At 57.9% G+C, this 22,021-nt stretch overlaps 1 protein-coding gene across 1 annotated transcript; it reads left to right on the forward strand.

Annotated features, from left to right (window-relative positions):
• Positions 1–6,499: 6,499 nt before the first annotated feature.
• Positions 6,500–21,656, forward strand: IGLON5 (IgLON family member 5). The gene is made up of 8 exons (XM_090261461.1): positions 6,500–6,582; positions 13,746–13,824; positions 14,752–14,984; positions 16,284–16,403; positions 17,760–17,894; positions 18,072–18,192; positions 18,675–18,829; positions 20,160–21,656. Exons 1-8 carry the CDS (start codon positions 6,504–6,506, stop codon positions 20,246–20,248), a joined length of 1,011 nt encoding a protein of 336 aa, XP_090117587.1. The 5' UTR covers positions 6,500–6,503; the 3' UTR covers positions 20,249–21,656.
• The last annotated feature ends 365 nt before the right edge of the window (positions 21,657–22,021 follow it).

Here is a 22,021-nt window from a genome sequence, read left to right on the forward strand (position 1 = left end):
TTCTAAGGGAACCCCTTCAATATTTCCATCCTTGGTGTGGGCGGAGCATTAGTACTTCCCAGAAATGCTTCAACGTGCCTCCTCGTCAGCCCTCTCCAACATAATACTCTGTGAGTGTTGTAAATATGTTTCTTTTTTTCACAGCTGTCTTATCTGCCACCACCCCCCAGCTCTCAGCAATAAGTTTTACCTACTTAACGGGGGAAAAGCAACTCCTAACAATTACGAAGTTATTACCATTGGTGCAGATGATTCACTCCTTGCCTTTTTCAGAGAAAGAGGCATTCCTCTTCCTGTCTGAGGTCAGCCCCACCTCCTTTACTTGGGAATCCACCTCCTCCACATGTCATTAATCATCCCTCCCCTCTCCTAAATTCTCAATCATTCTTTCCTTCCTGGCTCTTTCTCTGTAGGAGATAAACATGCCCAAATCTGTCCGCCTGAGCCCCACAAACTCTCTCTCTACATACCATCCAATGTTTTATTTTGAGAGAAGAGCTTACCCCTACTTTCTGATTCTCATGACTCTTACATTCTTCAGTCCACTGCAATCGGCTCTCCAGCACCATGCCACCACGTGGCACTGCCTAAGCAACCAGTTACCTTTACTCTCAAAATCCAATAGCAGATGTTCCTTGTTCCTCTTGTTCATCTTTAATTGACATTCATGATTTGGGTGGGTGGGGTGAGGCCCTCCTACCCAGCGGCTTCTTTTTAAAGCGAGGGACTTTGCCAAGGCCATCTGCTGAAAGCCATGTGGGTGCGAGCAGGAGTGAGGGGGAGGGGATTTAAGAAGAGTGGTGGTGGCATTAGGGGTGGTTGCAGTGGCCGCAGAGGGGAATAAATGGGATCTGTACAAGGACAAGGAAAACAAATGGTGAGTAGCAGTGAAGGTCCAGTAGTGACTGGAGCTTATTACCTGTTAACGGCACCCACTGGCACCACTCTGGGGTATTTCCTCCAAGCCGTGGTTATCGGAGGATAAAGAGCAGATGGTGGCATCGATCTAGGTTTGGATCTTGCAGGCAGTGTGCCATGGAACGCTGATGTGAGTCATGAAGGAGGCGTGGGGACTGGAGGGAGTGAGCACTCGGAGTGGGTAGCCATTTGCCCAGTGGGTAGGGAAGAAAGGAAGAGAAACTAAGACAGATCCTGGAGAATGTGATGTCTTGGGATTGAAGCTTAAACCTGTGAGATCAGAGAACAGGAACAGGAGATTGGAAGGAGAGCACAGGAGAACTATGGAATAGAAAAACGTGGCAGATCATGAGATATTGGGATTTAAAATTTCAGAGGTGGAAAAGTTTGGGGGGATGATGGACCCTTGGCAGTTGACGGAGACAAGTCACATTCGTCAGGGCGGTTTCAATGGTGAGCACCAGGAGCAGAACTCTACAAGTCCAAGGAAAAAAAGAGAACAGGTCTGGTTTTCTGTTGCTATGTCACTACCCCTAAACTCAGGGACTTTATAAACAATGATCCTTTTAGTGTTTCTCATAATTTCATGGATCAGTTCAGGTAGCGTCCAGCTGGGTGAGTCTTCTGCTTCCTGTGGCATCCATTGAAGTCGCTTGGTAGTATTCAGCTAGCAGCTAGGCTGGCCTGGGCTGGAAGGTCCAGAATGCCTTCACTCACAATGCTGGCATTTGGTGGGGGACAGCCAGAAGGCTGGGCTCAGCTGCACTCCTCTCCCTCTCTCTGTAGGCTCAGGGCCTCTCATCTCTTCCCAGGCAGAAGTTGCCCATCACTCCTAAGGCTAGACCTGGAATGGGCCAAACATCACTTCCACCATATTCGGTCAGTCAGAGCAAGCCATAGACCAGCCAAGATTCAAGGGGAGAGGAAATAGACTCTATCTCTCCATGGGAGGAGCCCCCGAAATCTACAGCCACCTTTAATCTGCCACAGGAACATACTGGCCACATGTTAAGTTTAAGACTTAAACAACACAGACATTTTCTCACAGCTCCCGAGGCTGGAGGTCCAACATGTGAATACCAGCAGGGTTTGTTTCTCCTGGGTGTTCTCTTGGCTTGCAGATGGGGGAAGCACTCCATACACTGATATGCACACATATACCAGAAATGTTAAAAGAAAGAAGAAAGTTGCCAAAAAAGATTTTCTTTCCAAGGGAAAAAAAAAACCACTTGATATTCACATCAAGACATGCAAAAGCTGGGGAAGAAGCAGGGGAAAGGCACAGCCACGAGGGGCCACGAGGCTGGCGGCCTGAGACGTGGTCCGGGGCACGCTGGGGGCCGTGGGAAGGAAGACGGCGAGCAAGGGAGGGGCAGGGGCAGCTCTGGGGCAGGAGGCCGGGAAAGAGGCTGGGAAGAGGGTCCAGGCCAAAAAGTGAGTATTTGTACCCCCGTTTGATGAAGGGAGGGGCAGGCTGGTCACAGAACCCACAGACGGAGGGCAACTCGGTCTTCTGACGTCGAGCCCAGGGCTCTGCCTGGGAACGGGCGGCAGGCGTGGGGGACTGATCACAGCATTAACCGCGAGGTTCGCTGCCTTAGAATGCAGGTGCTTAAGTGGTGGACGAAGCGTCGGATCCTCAAGGACGAAGAGGCCCTGATCCGCAGGAAGCCAGAGCTGCCGGAGGAACCAGAAACATCCAACGAGGCTGAAACTGAAGCCTCACCCGAGTCCCCGGGACCGTGGGAGTCCAGGCCGTCCCCCCGCCAGGCTGCTGCGCCGCCCCGGCCACCAGGGGACGCTCTTGCAAAGCCAAGCCTCTCCGGGGCCGCGGGACCCTCCAGCCCGGCCCGTCGGGGGCTGAAACCCAGAGCGCGCTCGCTTGAGAGCTCGCCGGCCCATTCCCGTGCGCGGCCACCCGCGCGGAGGCCCAGGTCTAGGCCTTAACAGCCTCTGTCTGGTTCTTCCAGCGCAGCTCCCCTTCCAGCAGGCAGCCCAGGCCCAGCCCCTGCGCCGCCGAGGCCTCTCGGTGCAGGCAGCCACTGCCCTGCCGGGAGAGGATCATAAATACTAGGAGGGGATCGTTATCACTCTGCTCAGGCGGCAGTAGCGAAGCACCGTGGACTGGGTGGCCTAAACCACAGAGGTATTTTATTCATGATTCTGGAGGCTGGAAGTCTGAGATCCAGGTGCGGCCAGGGCTGCTTCCTCCTGAGGCTTCTCTCCTCGGGGTGCAGGTGGCTGAGCTCTCTCTGAGTCTGCATCCTACTCCCCTCTTACAAGGAAACCAGTGCGGCTGTATTGGGGTCCACCCTAAGGACCTCATTTTACCTTAATCATCTCTTCAAAGGCCCTGTCTCTGAACACAGTCACATTCTGAGATCCTGGGGTTAGGGCTTCACCATATGAATTTCGGGGGCAGAGGGGGACACAGTTCAGCACCTAACAGAGGCTTCTGGGAGCTGCTTGGATCCTACCATTTGTGGGAGACCTCAAGAGGGAAAGGGACTTGCCCAGGGCAGAGAAACATCAAGGTCTGGTTGTCCCTCTGTCTGAGGCAAGAACAAAGACTCTAAGGAGAGAAAGAAGAGTCCGGGGTGGATGGTGACCCACCCACGTGTGGTTCGCAGATGTGTGGCTTCACCCTCCAGTCAGACCGGTGCAGAGCTGCAGAGCAGGGCTGACTTCATGTCAGACTAACGTGAGAGGCTGGGCACTCACCCATTCACAGGGCAGATCCCCATCCCCCCTCAGGTCACCTGTCAGCTGCCTCCTGCTCTCTGCCCTCGGGGAGCATGTAAGGAATACGGAGGACCTGGCACACCAGGAAATGGGCTATTGCTGCTGCCAAGGCCAAATGGGCCACTGTGAACCCAGAGTGACAGTGACCTTCCTACAGACTCCGGGGCGCCACGGATCAAATCCAGCCTCAGCATTCTGCAGCGAGAGAAACTGAGACCCGTAGGAAGGGACTGAAACACTAAAAAAAAAAAAAGAAGAAAAAGAAAAAGAAAAGTTCTCTCTGTGGGGACATTGGGGATCTCAAGACCCCCATCCTCCACACTCTGCAAACAGGGAAACTGAGGCTCACAGCAAGACTGTGCCTGGCTCAGGACTCTTGAGGTCCTTGGTCGTCTTCTTCTGACCTTATGAGATTCTAGTGCAGTGGCTGTAAACTCGAAACTCCACAGGGCCAGGCAGGTAACAAAATGAGTGCCATTGTCCTGGTGAGTCCATTTGGGGAGCAGGTGCCCCTTCACACCTGAAGGGGGCACCCACCTGCAGTGAACTCTGCTCCCACTAACACCCTCCTCCCTGCCACCCACGTCCCAGCAGGAATGGGGTCTCTATTGCCAGATCTTCTGACTTTTTTTTTTTTTTAAGGAGAATCCAGAGATTCAGGTTTCAATGTGAAATTTCTGGGTTCGAACGTGTTCATAATTAAAACTATGTTTTTAAAAAGCGGTACTGGTCCCAGAAAAGCCTCTCCTTTGCAAATCTGATTAGAAGCACAGATATGGAAGGAACACCCTCTCTCTAAACCCACATCCTGCCAAAAGTAGGTGTCTTTATTCAGAATGCAAACCTCTTGCCAAGGGCACGTGGGATCCCCAGATACTCGGAAGAGGCTTGTGTGTGGAAGGATGAGGAAATTTCCTGGGTAGAGAACAGGTGACTCATTGCACCCCCCACCCCAGCCCAAAAACGTTGCCCCAGCAAAACTTACATTGTGGAAGTGGGGAGTGAAGGAGGGGCATTTTTGAAAATAAACACGTGAACACAAAAAACAGAATGGTAAAGGCTTTGGAAAAAGCAAAACTGAGGTGTGATAAAAAGAGACTGTCAAAGTAACTGGGGGTTACTTTGCCTGGTACAATCAACAAAGGCTTCTTCAAGGGGAGACCTAAAGGGTAAGAAGGAGGCTTGTGCCAGCCGGTGGGAAGAGCACTGCAGAAGCGGGAACAGCCCTGAAGTTGGAATAAGTCTAGCTTGTTCGGGAAGAGAAAGAATGACAGAGCCGCTGGAACGGAGTGTTGCAGGCAGGGCAGTGGTGCCGGGGCAGTGTGCAGGGGCTGCTGATGTGAGGTGGTGACAAAGGTCGGGGCTGGGAGACCAGGGCATTGGCGGCTGTAGTCAGAGCAGCCATAGAGGGGCAGATGGTGGCAGCTGAGAGCAAGGTTGAGGGAGGGGTGGAGGGCAGAGTTGAGATCCGTTTAGGAGGCAGAGCTGGCTTCTCTTGCAGACAGATTGGATGGGGGTGGGGTGGAGGATTGAGGATGGATAGGTTTTTGAGGTAAAAAGCCTCTGTGGGGCAACTTTAAAGTTTCTTTTTAATATTTAGTTTTATTTTAAGATTTTATTTATTTTTTTAAGGGAGGGAGAAGGAGAGGGAGAGACACATCAATATGTGGTTGTGTCTTGTACATCCCCAACTGGGGACCTGACTGGGAATCGAACTGGCAACTCTTTAGTCCGCAGGCCGGAGCTCAATCCACTGAGCCACACCAGCCAGGGCTCTATGAGGCAACTTTAAAAGTTCCTGCCTCCACCTGCCCCAGATATGGAGCAGGCTCAGAGACTGCTCTCTTGCCTCAGAGGCCTGTAGGAGGGACAGGGGACAAGGAGCCTGCCCCAGCTGGGCCAGGAGGGAGGACTATGCCTAGTAAATGGAAGCGGACTTGGGCCAGGAGGAAAGAAGGAACTACAGGTTGTTGGGGTCTGGGCGGGATCGTTCTCATTCTTCTCACTAACCTCGGGAGACGGAGGGGGTTCCACTTTGCAGGGGAGGGCAAGGAGCTTCTGGGAGGAGAATTGACTTGTCCAAGGTCACACAGCCAGACCCACGAAAGAATGGGGAAACGGGGTGTTTTGCACCTAAGCCTTAAACTACCATCTCCCCGCGCCCAGCACCAAGACTGGGCCGCCCATTTCGGCCCCATTCTCTTGTCATCCTGGGGGTGAGGGTTGGGATGGAAGGAAGAAGAAAATTTCATCCCTGAAGTCAGTGTTATTCACGAAAGTAGAGGAGCTGAACTATGTCCTTCAGGAAGAGGAGGCCGGGGGCCTGGACTCCCGGGTCCGAGGACGGAGGGACTGGGCATCCTGGACCGCTGCGTCCGAGGGAGGAGAGGCCGGGGTCTCGGACCCCTGGGTCCGGGGGAGGGTGGCATGGGGACTGGAGCAGGAGGGAGGTGGGCGTCAGAAGTGTCCCCGACCCAGGGCTGTGGGGATCGCGGGGGGCGGGCCCGGGGACGCCCGGGGCGGGAGGGGGTAGGGGCCGGGCCGCAGTAACAAAGGCCTCTCCCTCCTACAAGCAACCCCCGCGGCCCCGCCTCCCCAGCCCCCCGCCTGCCCTGATTGGTCGGCCCTCCTGCCCGTCAGCGCCGCCCCCCTCCCTGGGTCTGCAGCAGCTCCGGCCGCTTCGTCGCGCCCCCCCAGCCCCTTCCCCCGCCCCCGCCGCCCCCCCGGGCCGGTGCAGCCGCTGGCGGGGTCCCCCTCCCCCTCCCCCCTCTCCCCCCAGGACTCGCGCGCCCCGGGACGGCCCCCCTTTTCCCCTCCCCCTTCGCGCCGCCGCCGCCGCCGCGATGCCCCCCCCTGCGCCCGGGGCCCGGCTCCGGCTCCTCGCCGCCGCTGCCCTAGCCGGCCTGGCCGTCATCAGCCGAGGTACCGCAGCGCCGGGGGCGGGGGGCTTGGCCGGTACGCCGGGGTCCCCGGCGAGGACTGAGGGTGGAAGGGGGGCTGCATCTGCAGACGGGGGAGGAGAGGCTCCAGGACGCGAGGTCTGGGCCCGGGGGCGGGGGCTGCATCCCCGCGCCGGGCGAGGGGTCCTCGGACGTGTGGGTCCGTGCCGGGGGGATGGTCCGCGTCCGGGGGCCCGAGCCGGGGCCTGGCGGCGGAGGTCTGCTCCTCCGGGTCGACCAAAGAGAGGGTCGCGGATACCTGGCCCCGGCCTGGGGGCGGGAGTGTGCGGCTCCGGATCAGGGAGGGGGACTCGACGCTAAAGTAAGGGTCCCCGGGCAGGATCTCTGAACTGAGTTGGGGTGTAGGGACAGGGGGATTCCCCGTCGGAGGTCATCTCTGCGTGGAGAGGGTCCCTGAGGGGGTCCTGGCCTGAGGGCTGGGGTAGGTGTTTGTGGGTAAAAGGGGGGGGGCGTCTTCCCAGGGTCAGTATGGGGAGGGGGCAGGGGTGTCCAGAGACCTCAGTCCCAGGGCCAGGAAAAGAAGGGGGGCAATCTGGTCTCCTAGCTAGGAAGAGGCTGAAATCCCCCAGCTGGGTGATATAGGTTGGGGTCAAGTGTTGGCATTTGGGGAGGGGGTGGCAGTTATGTGGGGGAACGGGGATCCAGAAGGTTGGGGTGCTGGGCTGGGGATTCAGATGTGGGGAGCTCTGGCTAAAGGCCTGGGTTCCCTGGGGCTGGACTGGAGGATGACAGCCCCACAGATTGAGAAGGAAGAGAAGGGCCAACGTGGGGTCAAAGGGTGAACAGCCCTCCCAGTGGGGGAGGGGGCTGAGTGGAAAGTGGGGGACTCAGGAGGTGCACCAGGCAGTCCCTGGATAGAGGATGTGTAGCTGGACCTTCTGTCTCCCCAGCGGGGTGTGTGTGGGGGGGGGGGGTAGAACTGCAGCTGCGAGGGTCCCGGAAATGCCCAGGAGGGGAGGGGTGAGAGAGGAGGCAGGAGGCCAGGAACAGTGTTAATTCGGTGCTTCTGGAGGATTCCCCAGGCCCTGCCTCCAAACAAGGGTCACAGAGTCAGGGACACACGGTCGGGGACACACTAGAGCCTCCAACAGCCTTGGTGAGGCAGCTGCTCCCGGCCTCCCGCCCACACGCACTGGGTCAGGCACAGCCTCATCCACGCTGGCACTGAGTCCAACGAGGAGCGCACCTGCAGCCGCCCACGGTCACACCAGCGCGGCTCCCGGGGCGCGCAGGTCCGCAGTCAGCCAGCGCACGCAGGACGCGGGCCTGGGCCCCAACGGTCCCGGCGTCAGTCCCTCCCGGGTGCGCGCAGTCTGAGCGCTCCTTCGCCTGACCTGTCTGACTCACTGTCTGACTTTCTGACCACCAGCCTGTGTCTCTCCGTCTCTGTCACTTGTCCCTTTGTGTCTCTCTAGGCGTCTCAGCCATTTCCGGAGGATCCCCGGCTCTGGGCGACATTCCCTGTGTCTGTCTCAGGGTCTCTGTCTCTTCACCCCTGCTGGTCTCAGCACAATTCCACATCTGTCCCTCCATGCCTCTGGAAACACTTCCCATTTTCACACCATACATGTCTCGCTGTCCCTCCTGGGCTCTCTCCTGCGAGCTTTGGGCCTCATTTACTTCTGGGAGTTCACATCCGCTCTCTGTCACTGACACCTCTCATTCTACTCCCTGTCCTTTCCTCATCTCTAGCCTTCTCTCTCTCCTCCCCACACTGCCTTCCCTCTCCCTTCGCCACCCCCTACACTCTGTCCCTTTACACTCAAGATAACTTCCCACGAACCCCGACATCCTGGTGTTCACACATCCTGGGCTGGGGGCTTAGTAGAGACCTAGGTCAGGTGCCTCAGTTTCCCCATTCTGGGAACTGCGGAGGTGGGGTGGGGGCTGGAGAGCTGGGGCAGAAAGGCAGAAAGGCAGTCAGTCCCACCTGCCCACCCCCTACTGACAGCTGGGGCTCCCTGAGAAAAAGCTCATGGGGGGTACACAGAACTGCCTCTGCTCCTCTCTTCTGTTTTCCAATCTGTGGGAAGAATCCGTGCATGTTACCAATCCTCTACAGCGCAGCGGGTCCCCATCCTGCTCCCGTTCCTCAGCCTCTCCCTCCCCTACACAGAGCCAGGCACACAGGGTGCCCTGTAGGTAAGGGACTGGTGTGTGCATTGATGCTTTTCCCATGATAGAAACAAAAGAAACCCATTTCTCTGCAGCTGGCCTTTTTGTGCCTCTAGTGCATCCATCGATATTGTTCTGTCTTTAATTTTTTTTCCCTGTGAAATAGTTCCTGAGCGCACTGGCTGGTGGTGTGGCCATATTGGACAGAGAAGGCAGGGTGGACCCAGGCACGCGAACCGGGGTCCACCCACTTTGTCTGGACTGTGGCCTCAGCTCATGCATTCACTTAGCACATATTTACTGAGTGCAGTGTCTGTTGCAGGCACTGGGGGTCTATGCAGACGCAGCCAGATGAAGTCACTGCCCACACAGAGCTTAGATCCCAGTGGGATGGAGAGACAGAACAAAAACGGAAACAAAATCTAAAACCAAGCCAGCAAATAAAGAGGTGATTTCAGAGAGTGACGAGTAATGTAAAGAAAACTAGGGACAAGCTGGCCATGTGGGCTCAGGTGGCCGAGGGGAGCCACCTCTGGGCAGCTGAGAGAGCATGTGGTTCAAACTGAAAGAAGCGGAGCGGTCAGCCTTCAAAAGACCCCGCGGGAACAGCAGAGGCCAAGGCCCTGCGGCGGGAACCAGCGGAAATGTCCAGGGCTCTTGGCTAAGACTCTGGGCATCAGTGATGCAAAGACCGCTGGACTTCCAAAGTCATTAATGAGAAAGAGGGGTCCGGCGGCTCCTCAGTGGCAGCCAGGCCAGGCCGCACCCCTGTCACCACTGTGCCCTTCCCAACATGTCCCCACCCCCTCTCGCACCAGCCACACTTCTGCCATTGGCTCACACACACTCCTGGGCCTCAGGGTCCCCATCTGTGGGTTTCAGGACTGTGGAGCCCAAGCATCCCCCCAGTGGAGGGTCCCAGTTTTGCTAAGTTCCTTCTGGGGGTGCCAGGAGATTCTTAGCTCCCACTCAAGGTCACCCAGCTTGTTATAAATCCCGTCCTCTCTCAAGAGAGGGCAACGCACCCCCCTGCAGCCTTCATCCCTTGATTCACCAAACAGGCATGATGACTGCTAGTTTGGACCAGCAGGGACCCATGGGATCCCTCCAGTCACCACCAACCCTGGGCAGGCTGGCACCTGCCCTATAATTATCCCACCATGAAGCTGTCGGCAGGCACTTACCCAGCAGCACCTGTGGTGAACCATTGCTTGAATGACCTCTTTTCATCCTCCTCCTGCAACCTGATGAAGGAGGTACGATGACCATTCCTGGTTATAGGTGGAAAAACTGAGGCTCAGAAAGGGGAAGTAACTTGTGCAACACACAGGCAGGGCTGAGATTTGAACCTGGGCAGCCCGGCTCCCCGGTCCATTCCTTTTGGCGCCTGCTTATGCCAGCATCAGAGCAGATGCGGACAAGCCTCTGAATGATCACCAACTGAGTGTGGGTGCTGGACCCAGACGTGCCCTGCCCCACCCCCGGGAGACTGACCTTGGACCAGGGATGGCAATGGAAGCTTCCTAAAAAAAAAAAAGAAGGTGCTATTCTGAACAGCTAGCATTTATTGGACCCTTTCTGCATGCCAAGCACTGAGCTAAACATTTTGCTAGCGTTTTCTCGCGGAATCCCCCACAGAAACCCTCAGAGGGAAGAATTATTATTTTTTCTCTCTTTTACAGATGGGGGAGCTGAGATTCAGTCTGGTGTGGGGGGAGAGTCACCCAGCTAGGGAATGATGTGGCAGGCATTTCATCTTCCCACGCAGACTCCTTGGGACTTTCTCATCCAGCCTCTAGAGAGCATTTATTGCCTCTGTGAACATCTCCCAGCTCTGAACTAAGCCCAGCTCTTGGGAACACAGCCATGATTTGGGCCCTTGGGGAATTCCTGGGCAGGTGGGGACACTGTCACAGCTGAGTCATATTGTACCTATTAGAGAGAGTGGAAACTGTCTGCCTTGAACAGTCAGGGAAGTCCTCTTGGAGAAGGGGGTGTTTGAGTTTGGGTCTTGAAGAATGAGCAGGAGTTCAAGGGTTGGAGAAGCGTGTGGAAGGCATCCATGTGTTTTCACTCATTCAACAAACACTTCCCAAGGCCTTCCAGGGCCAAACCCTCTGCTGGGAGATGCTGGGGACACAGACCTGAGTCACACCCAAGTCCTGCCCTCAAGATACTTGGGACTGCCTTCAGACAGGCCCAGAGCTGGGCATGCTGGGAACACAGAGATGGTCTGCCCCAGGTCCTGCCTTGGAGGAACACACTTGGGAGGTAGTTGAGCCTGATCTAAGGTATCCTGGGCTTATATACACCATCTCTCCCAGGAGATGCCCCACTATACTAGGACCCTGAAGAAGAAGCATCTGATGGGAAACTAGGACAGAGCTGGGCCCCACATGCACCAAGGGAGATGAGGCAGGAGAGTGACACCAGAGCCCTGGACACCAGGCTGAGGGGCTGGGACTCTGTCCTGGTGGCGGCAGGAAGCCAGTTCTGTGTGTGGGAAAGACCCCTTGGGCAAGGGGTTCATCCGTATTTCTGTCCTCTGGGACACTTTTTTAGGGTCTTGGGTGCGGGTGTGGGGTCCACTCCTCACCCCATGGCCCTGGTTTGGGGATCCAGCTCGTGTGGTGGCTCCTGGCTGGAGTCAGGGACTGAGCCCTGGAGCCCTGGGTTCCTCAAAGCCTGTCCAGCACCTTGGACAGCTCCCTCCTCACCCCGGGCTGGCCCCCTCCTTGAAGCTGGGGCAGTAGCTGTCTTGGGGGCGGGGGGGAGGGGGGCTTTGTTTTGCCCCCAGGAGGCATTTAGCAATGACTGGAGGCATTTTGGGGTTGTCATCACTGTGTGGTGGGAGGAGCTACTGGCGGCTAAGGGTCAAGGCCGGGGGTGTTGCCTTCCCTCCTTCTCTGCGCATTACGGCCCCACCGCGGAGAATCCTCCAGCCCCAAGTGCCAGAGGTGCCAAGGCGGAGAAGCCCTGGCCCAGGATCCGTGTGACCAGAGTGGGACAGGTCCCCTGGGTACCGGTGTGTGGGTGTGGCCGTGTGTGAGATCCGATTGTAGGCGACAGCATGACTGTGCCTGGTTCTTGGCCCGCAGCAGCCCCTTTGTATTTCAGAGGCTGTGATGATGTAACTGTGTCATCGCACAGCCTGTGGCTTCCTGCACGAGGTCCCAGAGTGGGGGTGGGGACAAGCATGGCCCTCGGGCTGGAGGTGTGTGCATGTGTGTGTGAAGACGGCTCCCTGGGTGGGGCTGTAACAGTGTTTAGACTTTGCACCTGTGTTTGGGAGGCTATTGGTGTCAATGTAACTGCTGTACTGTATGTGATGGGGTGACTGACTCTGTGTGCGTCGCTGCTGCTTGGCCTGGGGCTGTCCCCCTGCCTGACTGTGACAACAGGACTGCTCCTGAGAGAACCTTGTCTTTTCTAAGTGACCTTCTGCTGGGTGGGTGTCCCAAGCTGGGTAGTCAGCTTGAGTGTGTGTGGGCCTGTCCCTCTGAGCAGGGCCCATTGCTGTTCCTGTGACTTGAGTGTAGGACTGTTCTCTGGCCTGGCGCTGGCTCTGGGTGTCCTCTCTGGGCCCTGGTGGCTGAGCGTGTGTCCGTGTGTGTGTGTGTGTGTGTGAGTGTGTGTGTGTCCATCCCCTGGCTGTCTCCTACTGTTACCAGGGCTGTGTGTGGCACTGTCCATTCTGCACAGCTGGGGAGGCCTGGCCCCTTCCCCGCATCCAGAAGTGACCAGGCGAGGCCAGGGTGAGGGGCTGTCCACTGCACTGGCTCTGCCCCAGGCCTGTCCTGAGGGGCTGCTGATGGAGAGGGCCCTCGGGAGTCATTGGGGCAGCATGGGCAATTAATTCATCAGATTAATTAGCTCCTCCACGGGGGGCAGGGCAAGGACCTCCCTTCCCAGGCATCCAAGGTCACCCGGCCTCCTCCTCTTCCCAGCCTGGTGCATGCATCTCCATCCGGCCGCCTCAGCTTGCCCAGCCCCCACTCCCTGGCTCTGGTCCAGCCCGCTGGCCACAGTCCACGGAGAGATGAATGGGTGGGGGCAGGGGCCCTGCTGGGCAACGGGGCCTTCAAGCCTCACTGGAGTGTGCGGGCAGGCGTGGGCCTGTGCCTGCAAGAGTGTGCCCGGGTGAGCATGCGCACACGGATGTGTCTGTGTGGACATGTATGTCTGCAAAAGTCTGTATGTGGCTGTGCACCATGCCTAAGGCTGTGTTTGTGGTAGATGTGTGTCTGCTGGATATATGCACAAATGTGTTTGTATGTACTTGCATCTGTGTATCTGTATGTTTTTGTGCACATGCATGGGTGTTGAGTGCATGCAGCTGACTCCGTGTGTCTTTCCATGTTATTTCTGAATTAATGTGTGCACATGAGTGTCTGCATGTGTTGGCGGCATATGCACGTTTCCGTGTGTATATGAGTATCTATGTACTTATGTGTCTGAATAAGTGTGTATGCCCACACCCACTTGTGTGTGTTTGCATGCACATGTGTGTTGTTGCATGTGTGTCTGCTTATGTACATGTACCTATGCGTTCTTGAATCTTTGTGTGTCATCACTGAGTGTGCATGTGTACATGCATGTGCATGTGTGCGCACACATGTATCTGCGCACACGCCTGCGTATATGTGTCCCTGTACAGAGTGTCTGTGGGTGTGTGTATTTGTGTGAACATGCCTGTGTTGGTGTACATGTGTCTTGCATACACATGTTTATGTGCTATGGTGGAGTGTGGTCTCAGTGTCTCTGAAGGTGTGTAGATTTGTGTGTCAGCCTGAGCAGTGTAGGCTTATGGGAGGATACATGCATGTTGTGTGTGTCTTCTCTGAATGTATCTGCTGTGTGTGTTCCTGGAAACATCAATGACCATGTGTGGGGGTGGGTGTGGACAACGTCTGCATCTGCAAGGGCTCGTGTGTGCGTGTGCACGCGCATGTGTGTGCGTGCACATGTGTGCGCAGTCCCCACTGTGCTGAGCTGGCCCTGCATCCACAGGGCTGCTGTCCCAGAGCCTGGAGTTCAGCTCTCCCGCCGACAACTACACCGTGTGTGAAGGCGACAATGCCACCCTCAGGTACGGGGACTCGGAAGGTCCCCCTGGGACTGCAGTCCTGCCCCCCACCCTCCCCAGGGAAAACGCCCTGGCCTGGGGCACAGCCCAGCACCACCGTGTCAGAGAGGCCACTAGGGCACAGACTCTGGGCCTCAGTGTCCCTGCTTGTCAAATGGGCGAAGGATCAGTTGTTGTGGGGATTGAAGGGTCTGTACGCACACCCTGGGCTGAGAGAGCACAGCCCACTGCGGCTGCTTAATAACTGGGGGGGAGGATCATCGCTCCCCCAGATCTCTGCCTCTGCCCACTCTGGGTCCTGGTCCCCCTCTCTCTGGGTCCCTGTCTCCTTCCCTCTGTGTTCCTGTCCCCCTCTCTCTGGGTCCCTCTCTCCTTCCCTCTGGGTCCCGGGTCCCTCTCTCTGGGTCCCTGTCTCCTTCCCTCTGTGTTCCTGTCCCCCTCTCTCTGGGTCCCTCTCTCCTTCCCTCTGGGTCCCGGGTCCCTCTCTCTGGGTCCCTGTCTCCTTCCCTCTGTGTTCCTGTCCCCCTCTCTCTGGGTCCCTGTCTCCCTCCCTCTGGGTCTTTATCTCCCCCTCACTCTGAGTCTCTGTCCCCTCTCTCTGGGTCTGTGTCCCTCATTTTTGTGCATCTCTGTCCCTCTCTCCTGGAGTCCCTGTCTTCCTCCTTCCGGATCCCTGGCACACAACAATCACCCCATAAGCATCAGCTACCAACCCATGTGCACCTTAGCTCACACCTTTCCCTCTCTGGGGCTCAGTTTACCCACTTGCAAAGTGGACACAGTCACCTGTCCCTCTCAGGGCTGCAGTGGGACCTGGAGATGTAGTGGCCCTCTCCGCACCCCTTCCCCAAGCCCCGGAGATGGGACAACCTGGAGGGCCAGGCTGAGGTGAAGGAGAGGAGAACCTTCCTCCCCTCGTCCCCCCCGCAGCTGCTTCATTGATGAGCACGTGACCCGCGTGGCCTGGCTGAACCGCTCCAACATCCTGTACGCGGGCAACGACCGCTGGACCAGCGACCCGCGTGTGCGGCTGCTCATCAACACGCCCGAGGAGTTCTCCATCCTCATCACTCAAGTGGGGCTGGGTGACGAAGGCCTCTACACCTGCTCCTTCCAGACCCCCCACCAGCCGTACACCACTCAGGTCTACCTCATCGTGCATGGTGAGCCCCAGGCCAGAGCGGCTGGGACAGGGTGGGCGGGGTGGCGAGGGAGGGCATGGAGGCGGGGCACGATCCCACGTGGAAGGCAGCCACTGTCCTGCCCTTGCTGATTTCAGCCCAGAAGAGGAAGGGACAGTCACACAGATAGTGACTCTTCAGGGTGACAGCTTCTAAGGCATGAGAGCTACAGGGGACGGGGCAGGTGTGCTCACAGGAAGGCCACATTCATTGGCTCAGCCCCATGTATTAAGCACCTACTACGTGCAGGCATTGCTCCAGGCACTGGGGATAGAGAAGGAGCCCATCAGGCTATCCCTACTCCTTTGGAGGTGACTTTCCAAGGGGAGGCGGCTTCTCAGACGTAATGTCTGAGCTGAGACCTTCAGCCAGATGCAGAGCAGATACCGGAGAAGGAACATCGCGTGCAGGGATCTGGGCAGAACATGAGTCGGGTGTGCAGGGGTGAGTCCAGCACAGCAGGAAGCATCAGAATTCGTGTCCAGAGAGAGGGGGCTGGAGAGATCCACAGAGGGGCAGGAGGAGGAGAGAGGGGGGAGGCTGCCTCACATGACATCAGAAATGGGCTGCAGGGAGGGAGCACTTGGAGAAGTGGGACCCAGACACAGGGATAGCCCAGCAGGGCCAGGACAAGCCCCACTCTGGAGTCAGACCACCTGGGTTCCAACCTCTGCACCACCACCTGCTGAGGGGCCCTGGGCAGGTGGGGCGGTCTCAGACTCCCCACACGCATCTGACCTAAGTCATCCTCCATTGGGAGGGACCTCTTTATTGTACGCTCTGCTGGAGAAGAAAATGGGGTAAAGAAAGACACCCACATGTGTCAGAATTGATGAACACAGTCACATCTACCCCAGAGGGTGGCAGTGAGGGTTTAATGAGTTAATTTTTGTAAAACACTGAGAACAGTGTTTACCCCACAGTAAAGCACCATGTGAATATTGGGTAAGTTAATTTTAAAATAATAATAACACATAAATAAAATCGACATGGGGAGAGAGAAATTCAGAACAGAAGATAGAAAAACCAAGTTAAGATGAAGGCAGACAGAGAGACTGAGAAAGAGTGAGGAAGACAAAACTTAGACCAGAAGCCAGACCCAGAGGCAAGAGAGAAACACAGGGAAACCTCACAGAAAGACAGGGAATGTCAGCCGGACACTCAGGTCAGGGGGAGGAGGGGCTGGGGGCGCAGACCCCTGGGTCTGAGGGATGAGGGGCTGGGGGCCTGAACTCCTGGGCCCTGAGAGCCCATATCCAGCATCTCTCCCCTCCCCTACAGTCCCAGCCCGCATTGTGAACATCTCGTCGCCTGTGACAGTCAATGAGGGGGGCAACGTAAACCTGCTTTGCCTGGCTGTGGGGCGGCCGGAGCCCACGGTCACCTGGAGGCAGCTCCGAGGTGAGAACCTCCCCCATAGCCCAAGCCCCTTCTTCTACTCCACAATTTGGGCCCCTCGTTTTCCCGTATCCCCCATTCCTGATCCCCCTAACCCGGTAATAACTTGATTTTCCTCTCCCACCCAATCCCATTATTTCCCTGGCAGACCTCAGACCCTTAGAGCCTCCACCACTTGACATCCCAGGCCTGGACCACTTCCTCCAAATCACCCTTACACCGCAGCCGTGCCCTACCCTCCTACCTCACCCGGTCCCTACCCCCCAGATCCACAGTGTCTTCCCCACCAGCCACAGGATTCTCCGGGACTCAGATCCAAGGCCTGAACGGGTTACAGGCGGTGGTCCCGCCCACATTCCCGCCTCCTGGTCACATCACTACATCTCTGCTGGATGCTCCCGCCCAGCAGTTCTCAAAGTGGGGTCCCCAATATAGCAACATCAATATCCCCTGGGAACTTGCCAGACAAGCATATTCCCGGGCCCACCGCAGACTATATGACTAAAAATTACCGGCCCCTACCACCACCACCATCACCAGGTTTTAACAATCCTGATTCTGATGGTCAAGCTGAGAACCACTGCTCTGGGCTAACCCTAAACACAGAGCCAAGGTGCCTGAACGTGACTTCCTAAATGGTGACTCCTCCCACCACCCCTTTCCCTGGATCTTCACCACCACTTACCAGATCCCTAGATCCTCATCTGCTGCACCTTTGGAGACCAATGGTGCCAATCACTGAATTCCTGAGACTCCAGAACCCAACTGCTAGGTCTCAGATCCCTGATCCTCCCCCATTGGGCCATCTGAACCCCACAATCCTGGCCTGAGATCCTGGCTTACCAGATGCCCTAAGTCCCAAAGGGTCTTCCGAGCCCAAACCTGTCATAGACCCTGCATATCCAGATTGCTGATCCCAATCACCAGATCCAGATTCTCTGAACCCCAAGGGCTAGATCCCAGAACTCAGGACCCTCCCCCATTGGGTTTGTATTTCCTGGGTATTTCTGAGCCACAAGATCCTGGGACCCGCGCCAGGGGATCCTCTGAGCCCCATGATCTGCGTCATGTACTCCCAGATCCCTAGATTCCCCTGCACCCCCAAATTCTAGGTCCCTCCCCACTGGGTTCTAGTTACTAAGCCCAGATCCTCACTTCCTGCCCCACCCCTAGCAGGAGAGCCCAGCCTGCCTCCACCTCCGGCAACCCCTGCCCCACAAGCCCCGCCTACCTCCCCCTATCCCCGGCACTCCAGGCCCTGCGGTGCCCGCCCCGCTGATGTGTGTCCTGTTGTGCCCGTGTTGTCCCGTGTTAAGTGTTTGTGTCCGGCCCTGCCCCCTCCCCTTCCCAACTCCACAGACGGCTTCACCTCTGAGGGCGAGATCCTAGAGATTTCTGACATCCAGCGGGGCCAGGCTGGAGAATATGAGTGCGTGACTCACAACGGGGTCAACTCGGCACCGGACAGCCGCCGCGTGCTGGTCACAGTCAACTGTGAGCGCCCCGGCAGTGGGCACGGAAGGGGGGCGGGCCCTGGGTCCCTGGGCAAAGGGGGTGTGCGGGAGGAGAGGGCAGGGGGCCCGGGCTCCTGGGAAGAGGTGGGGGAGTCTGGGGGCGGGGCCCCCTAGGCCCGCCTGGCTGGGAGAATTCGCTGACTCTGGCTGTCACCAGATCCTCCGACCATCACGGACGTGACCAGCGCGCGCACGGCCCTGGGCCGGGCCGCCCTCCTGCGCTGCGAGGCCATGGCGGTGCCCCCGGCGGACTTCCAGTGGTACAAGGATGACAGACTGTGAGGACAGCACCCGGGCGGGTGGGGCTGGGACCGCGGGAGGGCTGGAGGGAGCGTGCGCGCCGAAGGTGGCACAGTCCTAGGTCCCGAGAACACGAGGTGGGGGGTCCGCTGGCCCCAGAGAGATTGTGGGGACCCACTGAAGCCCCACGATGGTGCATGTTACCCAAGGTCAAGGGCCGATACTGAGCATCTGGCGGGAAAGCTTTCGGAGACCACGGGGCCGGGGTCCAGCGGGGCTTGGGAGCCCTTAGAGACTGGAGGCACACCCCGGGAGAGTCCATTGTCCCTGCGGAGCGGGGGTGCCTGGAGCGGGGCGTCAGGCAGGGGTGGCCCGGGATCCATGGGGAGCCAGACCCCGAGGCTGGGCGGGGCTGTGTATGGGGGGTGTCTCTGGGGAACTGGGGAGCCAGCGCGTCAACGGCCCAAGCTCTGCGCCCCGAGGTGGTCACGGCCTGGTCCCTGCCCCGAACCCCCGGCAGGTTGAGCGGCGGCACTGCCGAGGGCCTGAAGGTGCAGACGGAGCGCACCCGCTCGATGCTACTCTTTGCCAACGTGAGCGCCCGGCATTACGGCAACTACACGTGTCGCGCAGCCAACCGGCTCGGAGTGTCCAGCGCCTCCATGCGGCTCCTGCGTGCGTCCGAGCGCCGGTCGGCGGGAGGGGCGGGGCCAGGGCGGCGTGGGCGGGGCGGTGGAGAGTGGTGGGCGGGGCCTGGGCGGGGGCGACGCCGGGACCACCCACAGACTCACCCAGAACTTCGGAAAGAGAGGGTGCTGGGACTCAAGCAGTATGACTGAACAAAAAGCGGACCCCTTCGATGATTATCGATTCACTGAGTGCCCACTAAGGGCTGGGCGTTGGACGCTGGGGACACAGCAGGGCACGAGAGACGCAGGTCTAGGGACTCGCAGGCCTTATGGTCTAGTATTAGCAGAAAAGCAATAAACAAGTAGACGTATAAATAAAATGAAAAGCTAATACATACACACATAAATAAGCAGAAAATAACAGGATTGGGGATAGATAAGCTCATCAGAAAAAGCTTCCTGAGCGGATGGAGGGTGGCGGGGCCGGTAACAGGTGAACTGAGACCTACCTGAGTGGTAAGAAGCAGCCAGCCCAGCCCGGGTCTGCGGGCAGAGCTCTGCAGGCAGAGGGAACAGCGATTGCAAAGGCACGGCGAGAGGCCGGCCTGACCTGAGCAGAGCGACCTGAGGTTGTAGGGGGAAGGGAGAGCCAGAGTCTCCTGGGCCATGGTAAAGACTTGGGATTTTATTCTGCAGGGCGAGGCCACTGGAGGCTATTCAGCCAGGGAGTGACAGGTGGTTGACGCTCCTCAAAAGAATCACTTTGCTCTTTGAGGGATGGGCTGGTGGAGGCAGGGGGTGGGGGGAGCGCTCTCAAAATGGAGGCAAGAAGACGAAAGAGGAGGCTTGGAGAGGTGGGATGGGGGCGGGACAAAGTGTCTATATCAGGGAGATGTTTTGGGGGTGGAGGGAAGAGGGCAGTGGAGGCCCGGTGATCCCAAAGTTGGCCGGAGCAGCTGGGTGGATGGGGACGCAGCACTGAAGTACTGAAATGGAGAAATAGTGAGGGCTGGGGCAGGGCAGGAGCCAGGCTGGGAGGCAAAAGTCAGGAGTGCAGCTTTGGACAAGCTGGAAGGTGCTCGGTGGCAGTGCTGGGTGGACAGAAACTGTATGACGGAAAGACCGACATTGAGAGCCCCAGGCTGATGAAAAGGGGGCCGAGATCTGAGAAAAACAAGGAAAGAAGAGAGTCAAATGCCCCACGAGATGCTGAGACTCAAAACAGTCAGAAGAGCAGAGAAAGGCCCAGAATGGCCCCTGAAGAAGTAGCCCCATAGGAGATCCTCAGTGACCAGTGCAGAGACAGGCTCCTGGGAGAGACACACACAGGTCTCCGCCTCCCAGGCCTCCTCCCGTGACCTTCTCTCTCTCCCCAGGTCCAGGATCCCTGGAGAACTCGGCCCCAAGGCCCCCGGGACCCCTGACCCTGCTCTCTGCCCTGGGCTGGCTGTGGTGGAGGATGTAGGAAGCACTTAGTGCAGCTGGCCTCCCCCTGCAAGGGCCCGAGGCCGAGAGCGAGAGAAAAGGGGGGAGCAAGCGGCGTGGGTCTCCAAGGGGCGGAAGAGCTCTCGGCCACCGCGGAAGAAGAGAGGAGAAGGAAGAGGAAGAGGAGGAAGAAAGATCTTCAGAGAACCCATCACTGTGAGGGATAACGCAAAATTATGCATCTTTCTACAGCCATTCTCGCCACTGTTCACGTTTCCGATTGTGACCCACCCCCGCCACCCCACCCCTCTTAGCTCAGGCTGTCAACTGGATTGCATGTGTGTCGTGGATGTGTGTGCGCGTGAGCCTGCATGTGTGTGTATGTGTGTCGCGGGGGGAGCGGGGGGGTAGGGTGGGGAAGGGGGCCTGAAATCTTCCCTCCCCGACACTCCCACACCCACTGCCCCAGCCCTGCGGCCTCTCTCCTAGGGCTAGAGGTAGGTATGGGGGCTTCGTGATAGAAGCTGTGAGGGGAGGCTCTCTGAGGTCCCTGCTTTCCCAATATATGCACGCAGCACACTGCCCGCTCCCCTCCCCGATGAAGAGGTGTTTCCTGGGCAGGCTGGGAGTGGGGAGGGGTGCGGCACTCACACGTCAAGCTGTCATTCAGCCTTTGTGAGCCGGTGGGGGATCTCCGCCTGGGCTCTGGGTCCCCCTGCTGTCAACCACCAACTGCCTGTAGCCAGAGGCCCCATCACTGGCTCAGCGGCCTGAGACCTTCCCACTTTTCCTGTCCCCACCCCACCCCCCTTCCCCTGGACTTTCTGGCCCCCTCCTGGGCCAATCGGTGCTTCCATCCAACTGTCAGGCAGGTGACCATAGACACCTGCTTGTCTCAGTGCTTTGCCCTTCCCAACCCCCACTCCCTTTGGCCACCGGCAGCACCAGCCAGCTGCCCTCAGCATCCCTGCAGCCGGCCCGCACCTGTGGGTTTGCTGGTCTACTACTCCCTGGCCTCTCCACCAACTGCACCTCCCGGAGGCTGACCTGACCGCCCACACACACACACACACACACACACACACCAGCGACTGACCAGCAATAGCCCCTGGCTCCAGCGACCAGCTGTCGTGCCCCCCCAGGGTGGACACCTGTGGCCAGGAGGGGGCGCTGAGAGACCATAGCCTCTCTGACTGTAGGAACGCCCCACCCTGGCACACCACATCACACAGAGTGGAGGAGAGAGGCCTCACACAGACATCCAAGCCCAGACCAAGATGCCAAGTTACCAGCTCTGACTCCCAGGAGACCCTGTATAAACACCCCAAACCACACCACCCAGCGCTTGTGGGGGAAGAGGGCAGAGCAGGGGCAGGGGGGCAAGGGGCAGTGACTGTACCTCAGACAGGGGCGTGGGCCCCATCCCACATTGTCTTCCATTCCCAGGGTCCAGGGGGTTGGGGAGGGGTTGGGGAGGGAGCCAAGGGAGGGGGTTGGGAGACCCTGGGGGCCGTGTGTTCCAATTCATGGGGAGTGTTGAGACCACCACACCAATAAACGCCTTTTTCCAAAGTCTCCGCCTGCAGGTGTCAATGTCATTAAGGATTTGGGGGCATGGAGGGCAAGGGTCATATCATTGGGGGTGCCTCCCCAGCATCATTCCCACTGTCTCTCTCTGGTAGATTTGGATGTGGCCTCTAATTGGCTCAAGCCACTGGGCGTAAGGCATTGCCCACTGACTGGTCCAGAATGAATGGGAGAGTGCACCCCAGGGCAGTATAGATTCACAAGAAAAGACAGCCTTCCACTGGAT

The sequence above is a fragment of the Furipterus horrens genome, unplaced genomic scaffold (assembly GCF_987537825.1).
Source record: "Furipterus horrens unplaced genomic scaffold, mFurHor1.1.pri manual_scaffold_13, whole genome shotgun sequence".
NCBI classification, from domain to species: domain Eukaryota; kingdom Metazoa; phylum Chordata; class Mammalia; order Chiroptera; family Furipteridae; genus Furipterus; species Furipterus horrens.